The 12,582-nt window shown below is 34.6% G+C and overlaps 1 protein-coding gene across 2 annotated transcripts in view; it reads right to left on the bottom strand.

The window, feature by feature from the left end:
- Nucleotides 1-2,894: 2,894 nt before the first annotated feature.
- The window catches only part of LOC145693079 (two pore calcium channel protein 1-like), a 74,236-nt gene continuing 64,548 nt past the window's right edge, over nucleotides 2,895-12,582 (bottom strand). For both annotated transcript variants that reach the window (XM_081768761.1, XM_081768762.1), the window contains exon 13: nucleotides 2,895-9,846. In XM_081768761.1, coding sequence (XP_081624887.1) covers nucleotides 9,652-9,846 — 195 coding nt within the window. In that variant the 3' untranslated portion in view covers nucleotides 2,895-9,651. The remainder of the gene's footprint in view (nucleotides 9,847-12,582) is intronic.

Genomic DNA, 12,582 nt, shown 5'->3' with positions numbered 1-12,582 from the left:
AATAATGGATGAAATTAAATGGTAAAATGTAACTGTAAAGAACACACAAATAAATAAAATTATAATAAAACAAGAGACATTATTATTTAAGCTTAACCAGAGTATTAGTCCCATGTCACTGAGTAGTGCAGTTAAACTTCGTTCGCTATCCTCATATATAGTTTCAGAAATACAAAGGATCGGTCCCTTTCCCCACAAAGCAGCACTCAAATAACGCCAACAGACAACCCTTCCGCTGGTAAAACCCATTCGTCATTGCTCATACAACATTGCCTTACGTCTTTCCAAATTATCAAGAAAAGAATCTGATGGTTAGTGACTATTTTTCTTTTATTTATTTATTTATTTATATTGTCAATTTTTAAAAATCTTTTTCACAACACACATTTCTTTTACTTTCCCGTAACTCAGATATAGTAAACATATCTGCTGCGAAACTAGAGCAATGTAACACGACAAACATAAACGTCTCCCCTGAACACTGATTAAATACTATAGCAGTAGAATAATAAGCGCTATACAGGGTGTTTCAAAACAACACAGACAACGTTTGGGAGGCGATTCCTGACATCAAGATAAGACAAAAAGTATAAACCAACCTGGGTGCACAAATGCTTCCTTTCGGAGTTATAGGCTGCTGAAAATATGAAAAAATGAACTTTAAAGGTCCATAGCTCCAAAACTATGGGACCTACCGTAGTCGGGTCAAGAATTCACTTAGGAACTATTAGCTGCCCTATCCAAGTTTCAGAATCCTGCGGTACTTCCACAATTTTTATAGAGTTAGTTTGGCTACGGGCATATAATTTGAAGTACTAACAAACTTCCTTCAGTGCCATAGTTTTGGAGCTACGGACCTTTTTTTTTTTTTTTTTTCAGCGTATAACTCCGAACGGAAGCATGTGTGCACCCAGGTTGGTCTGTACTTTGTGTCTTGTCTTGGTGTCAGGAGTCACCTTCCAGTTGTCGGTCTGTAGCAAAACCAGGGAAATGTACTATAATAGACGCACTCGCAAATTTTGATAAACGCTGAAGTGTAACAGATCGAATACTATTACCAATATAATAAATTCGTCTAATATAGTGCTGCCCACGAGACAAGCCAAAAAATAAGGTTTCCTTGTTTCACTTCGTAAATTTTGTAAGTCACATTTTGTCTCACTTCTCAATTTGATTATCGAAAAAGATATCCTCTTCTAGTTTCATTTGTAAATTCACATACAAAATTTATAACCTAGTTTTTCTAGATTTCCACACTATGCTATGCATACGTGTTGGAAGTCTTATAGAACGTCAGTTCTTATAGAAGCGTCCGTCCGTTCGTCTGTCGTCAGGTATCAGAGGATATGGGTACTGTTTTCTGGGATAGAGGAAGAGAGAATAGTTCTTACCAAATGTGCCACGGGGAATAGAGAGCTACACATCGTGAGACTTTTACATTGCTTCCATACAGAATACGCGGACAAATGGAGCGTTGCTACTGCACGATAATGCACCACACACAAATAAGGTGACTTCCATCATCTGCAAAACCTTGGGTTTACGGTCCCACACTATCCATACTCCCTACCCACACCTTGCTCTATCAGACTATGCCCTCTTTAGCAAAAGGATGGAGGGTCTTTGGTGTTTCGTTTTCTGGTGAATTTCCTTAATGCTATTCACTAATGTATGCGACACATACTAGATAGATTCTCCAGTCATCAAGAAGCTACCTGAAGCTATGGAACCAGAGGAGGAGAGATATGTAGAACAACCTCTGCCTTAGTTTCCCAATTGAGGAAATACCTGTCTCAATAGGTCAGTCTCATTCAATATTGCTTTACCCTCGTATATTTAAACCATGTTGTTATAACATTAGGCTGTTGGGAGTTGTAGAAAGCTGTTCTAGGCTTAAAAAAAAAAAAAAAAAAAAAAAAAAAATACACTTACTAGATAGGAAAACAAGGTTTTTCATACTTGATTATGACATTACTCTGTATAAGAGGGTGGTTCAATAATTATTGTCCCTGACTTATAAGGAGTATTATTTTTCCAAAAAGTCTCCTTTCATAGTAATGCACTTCCACCTATGCTGTAAAGCCTCTATGCCAGCTTCGAAGGAAGTCTTGAACTTGCATGGGGGAGGCGAACTGCTGTGCCGCCACTCCGTGCTCTGTCGTTTGGACTTAGGATCATAGTGGTGGAGCGACGTCTCATCCACTGTCACAAATCTATCACAGAACTGTTTCAGGTCTGCCCCCATGAGCTCCAAACCAGCCCTTGAACATCAAACTCTGTCTTTCTGATTTTCACGAGATAACATTATGGGTACCCATCTCGCTGACACCTTTCTGAATCCCAAGTGTTCATGCATAATGGTTTCCACTGAGCCTACAGAGATGTGCATGATATCTGCTAACTGTTGCACCGTGATTCGTCTGTCTGCTATAATTGTATCATGCACAGCATCCATGTTTTCTGTGGTGCATGCTGCTGTTGGAGGACCAGCACCAGGAGCCTGTTGACAGCTTTCCCTGCCGCAACGGAAATCGCGGCACCAGTTCTTTACCACCTGGTAGGAAGGAGCCCCATCACCCAATACACTGATCATGTCCTCATGAATCTCCTTTGGGCTTAACCCCTTTTTCTGGAGGTACTTGATGACAGCTCGTTTGGTTTTCTCCATTTTTCAAGCTAGATGCCACCTCTCACATCTGAAACGACAAAAAAGAATATTAATATAGCAGCTATGGTTCTGAAATTTAGCATATAGGCATCTAAGACATTAGGCTACAATATCAGCCATCCCAGCTCAAGTATTTTAAATATACCGGGGACAATAATTATTGAACCTGCCTCGTATAAGGTCTAATTCCGCTTATTAACACTAAATGAATAAAAGATAATCAAAGTAGTCGGTAATAGAATTTTATTTCATGAGCAATTATTTTTAAATTATTTCACAAGCTAGAATAACCATTATTTTCTAAAAACATTACCTTTGCTCTGTTGTACTTTGTATTAAATTGTTTTACAAGTTTTGTGTGTTATTTACTTAACCGTCCTAGAATTACAAATTACTTAGTGCCTTCATGATTCTACTTTTTTTTTTTTTAAGCAATTGCTTCTATTTAATTAGGGTGACCAGATGTTTTTAAATAATTAAATATTCATTAAGACAGTGAATTTCACTAGGGTTTTGATTTAAATTTGTATACAAAATTTATTTTATGCAGATTTGCCATCTGCAGTAAATTTTCACTGTCTCAGAAAATTATGCCTGGCAATGATCAAAAAGATAGAATGTGACGTGAAATTTTGTCTTCCCCTCTCTTAAGTTTGTTACTGGCTACTTAACTATTTTCCTGAAATACAAAATACGCAAATTCGTAAGAAGGAATAAGTATCTTAGATCTAAATTCAAAAACAAGAAAAAAATTTAATGTTCTTTTAGTTTCACTTTTCATTTTTTTAAAGTTATGTATGTGGTCTTTTTTCATGTGATTTCACAACTAATTGTCATTTCGCATTCAGCGACCAGCAATAACCTAAAATTCCTCTCTCTGACGCTAAAGATAATGGGCCTTATACAGAATCGCTTTGACGTATGATTAGCGTCATACTAAAGGCCTGACTACTACAGGAAACATGTTAGTCAAACTCTTTAGAATGGCACTAATCGCGCGTCAGAACGACTCTGTATAAGGCCCAATATCTTTTGATTATAAATAAATGCTATTTTAAGTTCGAGAACCATTGATTATAACTATTCGCTTCAGCTAACGAATATAGGTAAAGGAAACTTATAATTGAATAAATTAATGGAGCGATTTACAGTACAGAACCATGGATAGCGATGTCGAACTCAAGCTTTCAGCCTGAGGTCGAACCTATTATCTCTCATATTAGAGATTAGCACTTCATCACTAAGACTTCGTATCACCCTACGTTTTTTTACTGCTTCTCATGTCTCACACAGCACGTTTTCCCTATATTTAATATCTTCATCTCATTACACATGTCAATGCAACAATCAATGTAAAGTAAGTATAACTTGTGTATAAGAACTATTACACGAAGATCACTAATATAATATCTGGATGTGTGCAACCCAGTACATATGCGGCAGAATTTCTGGATTAATTTTGCATTTAACTCTTTGGATCGTATGGATGGCAGACGGTGGTCTTTTTCACTATGACAACGCCCTATACACAATGCGAGGCAGACAACCGAATTTTTTAGAAGAGTCACGTGTTCAGTTCATTACTCAACCTATCAACAGTCCATATCCATGTGACCTTTTACTCCAGAAAATGAATCTTCGGAGGCATCAGTTTGACTGCACGGAAGAAGTTGATGAAAACACACCGGTAAGATGGAAATACACCCACAGAAGACTGATGTGGATGCTTCCAGGTATAGTTTCACATATGCAAACAGCATAGACGTAGTTTTCCCGTATATAGAAATTAAATTCGTCACTCTCGTAACTTGATTACCTTAAAACTAGTTTTAAACTTTCGGGAAGGGCTCTCAAAGTTAGTCAGCGGACCAACGGAATTTTTTGATTTATTGAAGTGACCGCCTAAAGTGATAAATTTTACATCAATGTGTTCCATATAAAATATACTTTGAAATCAACTAGATGATGCAAAAGAGCTGGCTTGGAAAAAAATCTGTATCATCTACAACTTTAATTCCTTTTAAAATCATCATGCTCAGTACATTTAGAGTCAAGTTGAGACAGAGCCCTGGTCCTTGCTATGTTGTGTTGTGGCCAATAGAGGCGTTAAACAAAACATAGCTGCTTAACGCAGATTTCAGTTTCAATTTTATCAGCGTAATGCTCCAACTTGCAATTATCTTTTAACGAGGGTGTCGAAGCGTTGTCTAAAACAGTGTGAACAGCAGGTTTCTAAACCGTCTCGACTCAGATGTATACAGACAACTTGAATCACTTATTTTACTTACTGTTAGTTTGCACAGATTATCTCAACTTCATTTTTGCGCATTTCGTTTGTTGGATAATAACCATATTACAGCACGATCTAATCCAAGTTTTCAACAAAAAGGATTAGTGTTTTCACTCACTTCTGTTTCCTGATACTTTAATACACAGAACAGTGTTACTGAGGTTGAAATCTACGTTGTGTAATTGTCTTGAGAAATATATCTAAACGTTACAATACACTGTTGCAAGGATAATCTCAACTAACTCCACAAACACTAACCATAACGGTAGCGAATCTGTAAGTAAACCTATCGAAAACCGGAGGAATTAAATTTCGCAATTAAGTATTTCTTAGGCATCCAATAGAAGTCATACGGAGCTATGTTTGGAGTTCAATATGCCCTTACAGCATCGAAACTATGTGAGACAGGCCAACAGCTTAACGTCGAATCCCACACACATGGGCTTTCATCAAAAATCGAGCTTGGATCTTCCTCAGAAAATCTAAGAACATTTAACCATTTAGCCACAAGAGAGCTGAATATCACCCATAAATTAAATAGGAATTTTAGGCCTTTGCTGACTAACAAACGTGAAAGAATAAAGTTTAAAAATGTAAGCTCCCTAACCACTATAGAGATTCATGGCAAGAGGTTTTTGATGTAAATTAAAATTCTAAACTCACATGGTGTTAACCACTCGGCTACTCTTGTTCATTTCGAAATACAGCACAAAGGTGTCCATAATTGTTTTATTAGTACCTACAGTGATGCTTCTATGGAAGGATTTCATTGTCATGTGAATACGGTCCAAAACTGCATTGGTCCGTGGGTTTTCTCGACGTTCTCCCATTTTCTCCCAAATTTTCATTCCACCAATTCTTTCATAATAATTCACGTTCATTAATCATTCGTCTCCACCGGGATCACGCACCAACGAGAAGCGCTTCACTTAACTTACTTCGTCTGGTCACCCTATTTTACCTCTTGTGAACGAAATAAAACGAAAAAAGGAAGTAGAACTATTGGTCAATTGACTCAAGTTCTACGTCTAAGTTCTTACTAAAACACTATTCTTTAACTTTAAAATGTAGCAACATATGCACAGAAAAAAAAAATCAAATTATTATTTACTATTTGTAATTCTAATTATAATTAGCACCGTCTAATTATTAACTTTACATCTGTTAATGATTGTAGTTGAATAAAAAAATGTGACACTTTCCAAAACTTGCTTTAGTTATTAAATATGTAATATAAAATATTACTTAAGAAAAACAAATTCCATAATAAAACTTCGTTGAAATTATACATAAATGGATTTAATCTGATTTTAAACATAGATTTGAAAATCAACAACGTTTGCAGCAATATCCTATTATAAAATACTAGCTAGAAACACAGATATTATCTGGCACTATCGAAAAAAATACTCAAATATTTATTATGTTTGCTGATAATAACAGTAATAATAATTTAATTGACAAGATTTAAAGAATGTGATATAACACACTAATAACAAATAAAAAACAGACTGTTTATACTTCATCCATGGTTACATCAGATACTTTACATCCGGAAATAATAAACAACAATTAAAAGTGACTGCAGAATGTATAAATTTAAAAATCGCTGGAAAAGCGTTATTCCGCAGCTCTCTAAATCACAATTTCCAACAGTACAACAATTTTGAGCAAACTTAAAATGTTTAATAGCTAATTGCGTACGTTAGCAAGTAATAAGCTAACAAAACTATGTATATTGCTAATAGTAAACTTAGAAAACTTTTAACATGCATATATTACAAAATAAATATACATTTTTTTTACAGAAGTTCAATAATTGACAAATACTAAGAAAAATAGAGTTTAATAAATTACGACAAACATATACATATACAAGATACACATGCAATATTTTTAAACCAAAACGCTTAACATCTCAATAAGTTTAATACCTTATTACTTAATTATACAAAAATAAATACTAAATGTAATATGCAATATTTTAAAGAAATAATTGTACTCCTTATCTTTTCTTTTAGAAGTCAAATTGCTTCAGAAAATATCGTATTATCATCCTACAAACTTAGGAGTCATGGTTTACTTTACAGATAAAATGTAACTCCTTTAAAAGCTTAGTTTTTATATTTCAAAAATTAACAAGTTTAAAAGTTGCAGTAACAATAAAGTTAAATTCTACATCTCTTTTTCTTAGTAGGAAAAATACCTGTAAGTTTCATTTGTGATTGGTCAACAATACTAAAATGCTTTGTCATAATTTAAAATCTTCCTTTTACAGCAAATTGGAAGATCCTTCTACGAAAAATATTCATCTATCATAAACTATACTTACAAAAATAATGTATAACAGTGCTAACCAAAATATTTTACAATATTACTTCTATAAGAGGCACTTGCAAAGCAATGTACATGATGATAACAATGTAATATGAAATAATTCATTCATAATAATAATAATAATAATGGAAAATACAAGGTACTATCACTAAATTTCTATTCCTTCCCTTGGAACCTAATAACTTTAGCTGCAGCACGTGACAATTTGTAATGTTTAATATTTTAATTGTTTACAATAAGTTTTATTACGCATACTACAGTATGTCGAACTGTGTTTAAGTAATAGTCTGTGCTACAACTACTCTAAGGACGTACTGTCTTCGTATAATGTAACAGCTATGACAGTTTTTGCATATATATGAGGAAGACTTGGCATTCTATGCTCTGCTTATCTTCTTCACACCTAATTGCTTTTCAAAATGAGATTTCGAGAAACTTGATGATTGCACCTCGTATATTTAGAATGATTCTTTGGATACTAGAAGAGACTACAAAATTAGTGACACTAAACCACTGTGTCATTTTCATCTATCACAGCATGCTACCTGAATACCTGCACTGTGCAGGTTTAAATATTTTTTAAAAACCGAAGATGCATGGCGTGATAAGAACCGTAGATAAGAAAATTAACCCTATATCCCTCCTTCACGAATATGTATTTCAATACTAAAATTTTATGGCTATGGAAACACTTACATATGTAATGGCACAAAAGTCTTGATATGTTTACCATATACAGACCCGCACTCAGGGCCACAGTTACTCTAACAATCTTCCTTGCCCGAACTTTATATCCCTCCGCTTAAACTCTTACTGGCTACAAGTCAAATACATGGACACAGTAAAGAACATAAAATTACTATACTATTTATCAGGCACCTAAGGGATCATAGAATAGGTCTATTCCCGTCAATAATTCTTTTTTGTCAAGTAACTGAGATATTTCTTAAAATGAGAAGTAACCTACAAAATAACCGTAGATATTATTGTGTAATGATTCCCTTTTCATTCAAACTTTTCCAGGGAAAAATAATAAATTATTTCGGAAAAATATTACGCAATTCCAATATTGGAAAATACTTCGTAATCTGCAACCAACCTTAGTCACTCACTTGGGATGGAAAAAGAACAGGAAGCAAGCCTGACTTGTGGCTCAAGATTCCATTTTATTATTTGACTACTAGGATGGGATAAGAATTTAACCGTGTTTCTCACCCCGGGTTACATAAAAGAAATACTGTGTTAGGCAAATTACGGATTAATATACTCAATTTCATAGCAAAAATTCCAGCGAAAAATATCTGCAACTGCCACCGTTTATGTTCTTATATCTATAACTTTGCAACACACAGACCAATCTAAGCATAGTTTATGATATTTTAAAATGATGCTCTCTATATGTCAAAGGAAACTGTAGTCTGATTACTCAGTAAGATACAGTTTAGTATCGTCATATATTTAAAATCTCCACCCTCTTATCTTACACCAGAATTATGATGATGATCTATTGAAAAGAACTGCCTCAAACACTGAAGAAGTAGTTAGTTCTGTTACTCTTGCTTATTGCTATCCACAATGATGGCATTTGAGGTTCAGTTACATAGTTCAGAGGAAAACGAAGAAGGAAAAACACGAAGTACGGGGTCAACTAGCAACATTATACCGATTGCCACTTGCAGAATTCACTTTATTAATAGGAGGAGCAGTTTCGTTTTTGAAAAACAGACGGTTTTTTTTTTTTTTTTTTTTTTTTTTTTTTTTTTTTTTTTTTACTGAACAATCAGACTATATACTACAACTGGTCCATTTGTTCCGAATTTATTGACATAAGTTCACACTTTTCCTGACAACTAAGCTTTACGTATAATCTTCACCCTTCATATGAAACTAAGCTAATTACATGTAGGCATACAGTTTCCTTATTTGTTTTTAAAAATAATGTAAATATTGGCTGTTGCAAAGTTCACCATTTAACACTCCAACAAGGTAAATATTTGATTATCTATTGCTATTGTTTTCAATCACGCTGCATCTTCGGGTATTCTAGGAAATTCTAGGATAATTGCAGCTTGGTCCACGTTAAAAAAAATAGTGATGGCTTGTGTACTACGTATGTCAACAACGCGTAAAATATTTACGTAACGAAACAACTATATCTTTCAGTCTTAGCGTAATAATTTGTGTTGTAAATAATTATCGTCATATATAAATATATACGTACGTACAGACATTATACTTCAGCCTGCTGAAGATCACAATTTGCCATGAACTTACGTACATATCTCGGCTACATAAGGGAAAAATTTAAAATTATTAGATTGCATAGTAATTTGTTGCATCTGTATCAATGCATACGTCACACTGGTATCAACTGGCGCTCACTTGAAGGAGAAGCAGGAGTATTTTGTCCCGAGCTTCTATTCCAGTTCGGTGGCCTCACACTCTCTTCTTCCTCTGCTTTCTTCATCCATTCTTCTACTTGGCCTTTTAACATTCTCTGCTGCAGAACTTCGCGTGTTCTGGGGCGACGCCCAGTAAACGTTATTCTGTCCTGTAAGTAAAGCAATATATTGTACACTATATTGTCATGTTGTACACTAAAAGTTTAATGTTTCTTCTAGTAAAAGTGCTAACTCATAACTTGATACTGGTACAGACTTATCTAATTTATGGTAAAGCAAATAGTCGACGAAGAAAGAAGTTAATAGAAATTGTGAAAGACTTATTCATGTAAATTAATTTATAAGATATTTGAAAGTGAACGTTAAGGAAACTTAGGAATGAAGCTTTATAGTGATAGTTACCATGCTGGAATCTGTCAAGATGAAAACTGTAGCGAGCTTCGAATATAATCGGATGAATGACTGAGTGTACAAGTAAGTGTTAGTATGGCTATAATTGAATGATAAGCGTTATGATCAGAGTATGATTTCGAGTGTTCTTTGGCCTCTTTTACTTCCGACGTGGGCACATGAGAACCCACCTCTGTATGAGGAAGAGATTCACCAACACTGGAAACTAAAGAATTAAAGAATGAAGAACATCTGTTTGTGTAATCTCCATAAATGTTTTCTCAATTAGGAAGAAACAACACTGGACTATAAATATAAACAATGTTGGCACATGCCCGTATATATCAAAAGAGTTATTTCACAAATAATGCCAAAATACTTCCCTGAGACATGGCAGATTGTGGGAATACCCGACGACATTACAAACGTCATGACTAGCACTTTTTCAAAAATTAAACTCAGATCAGCGAAACAGACAAAACATAGTTTCATTTATTAGGTAACACAGAAGTACCCGTACTTTGCATGGACGAGGCAAGGTTAATGGAAAGCAGTCATTACTATAAACTTATAGTTGCAGGGCGCTATATTCGCTGACCAAGTGTGAATTAACTGAATCTCTTAAAACGTTCAAAAAATACCCCTACATAATTCTTAACGAGAACTATTATAACTGCTTTCTCGAACCGAAAACAGTAGATTCGCCCAATTTCATGCAAATTGTTAGCAAACACTCTCTGAATGTATTTTTCCCAAAATCGACATTAAATTGTTTCTGCAAAAGTCGAGACCAAGTTAAATCGTTTTCTCATACCTGAAAACATGTTTGCCCTATTCTGTGGAAAGTGTTACGCAAAGTTACGTATTTTCACGAGGTCCAGGTCTATATGAACTATTTTTCGCGCCCAGAAATGGAAGATAATTGAATTTCAGAAACCGTTAAGCAAAAGTCTTGGGCATCCAGAAATGAATTATTCTATAAACTATAGACATCTCTAAATGACCTTTTACGAATTTGGGATCTGTTTAAATGCTTTCTCGCACCAGAAAAAGAACAATGGGAGCCTTTTTCTCGAAACAAGTTTTCCAAATTTGATCTCAAACGATTTTTTGTTTTAAAGTCGAACCTTGGTTAAATTGATTTCTCTCATCTGAAAATGGTTCATATACTCCACAAGTAAAGCCTCGGATTTTCTGAAGAATCGAATTCTTCAACAAATATTTAATGTAAGCGAAGTCCCCGACTCTCTTTAGTATACAGTTGCATAATAGATAGCAGGAGCGGACGTCCTTCATTCGCGCAATAGGTGACAGGATCAAACTGTTATATGAATTTGCTTTCACTAGAGTCGATGCCAACTTTCTCATTGTTTTCCTAATCAATTTATAAATTCGATGAAAACCATTAGGCAAAATAAAACCGAAGAACCCTGTCTCATGGAAATTATTACTCAAAATTCTTCCTCCCGAAATTAATGTTTCCAAAATCATTCCTAAATGACTTCATCCAAGCTCGAAACTTCTTGGTAGCTAAATTGCTTTCTCGTACCCGAAAATGGTAACCTTCCCACTTCAAAGAAAGTATTACACTTGGGCAAATGCACTCCAGATCTTGAAAAAGTAGGTTCATACAATCACGAAAATTGTTAATCAAAATCAGCTGATTCACCAGCATTTTACTATGATTAGTATTGATAGTGAAATGTTCCCTCTGTCATCCATACTGAATTCGTACAAGGAAATGAAAGATCTGTAATTTCTGAAAGCCCCCAGACAACAAATTCAGTACGGTTATATCCGGCGATCCAAACATTTTGTCCGGGAAATCTATAAAAAGTGAATGTGCCTCCTTCTTGCTCTCTGCATCACATCCATATTAAATTCGTGCAACTGAATAAAAGATTCATATTGTTTGAAGCATCGAAACTCAAGAGATAAGAATTTCATGCTATTAACGTTTATCGATTCAGTTTATCAACTTCTGATTAAAGAAGCGCTTGTTCTCCGATCCCGCCCTCTGCGTCATCGTGTATATTGAATTTATGAATGTGAATGATAGTTTTGTATCCTTTGAAACAAAAAGCTCCAAGTAAAACTTTTCTATCTTTACATCCAGCAATAAAAAGACAAGTTATGCCCAGATGGTCAGGGAACATTTTCGAGTCCTTTAAAGGACAATTTTAAAAAAAAAAAGAAAAAAAAATATCTTAGCGAGCACCTTACAACGATATTGTCTATCTTTGTAAATCCTTTCTGAGTATTGTTTATAGTTACGGACAAAAGTGTTATTTTGAAGGCACAAGTGCTTAAGAAAAAGAAGAAGAAAGATATAGAGATATAATTTAAATGTTTGTATCTTATTAAAATATTTGTTAATTTGGTTCTTATGACGACTTGTTTATCGTTTTGATGTCGTTGCTATGCCACGGTAGAAAGATAAAAAGAACGAAGTGCCATATTGTGTAGATTAATTGTGATATTTTAGGGGCCGCGGT

This window comes from Thermobia domestica, chromosome 8 (genome assembly GCF_964235325.1).
Source record: "Thermobia domestica chromosome 8, izTheDome1.hap1.1, whole genome shotgun sequence".
Classification (NCBI taxonomy): Eukaryota; Metazoa; Arthropoda; class Insecta; order Zygentoma; family Lepismatidae; genus Thermobia; species Thermobia domestica.
This window is presented reverse-complemented; position numbering and strand designations above follow the sequence as displayed.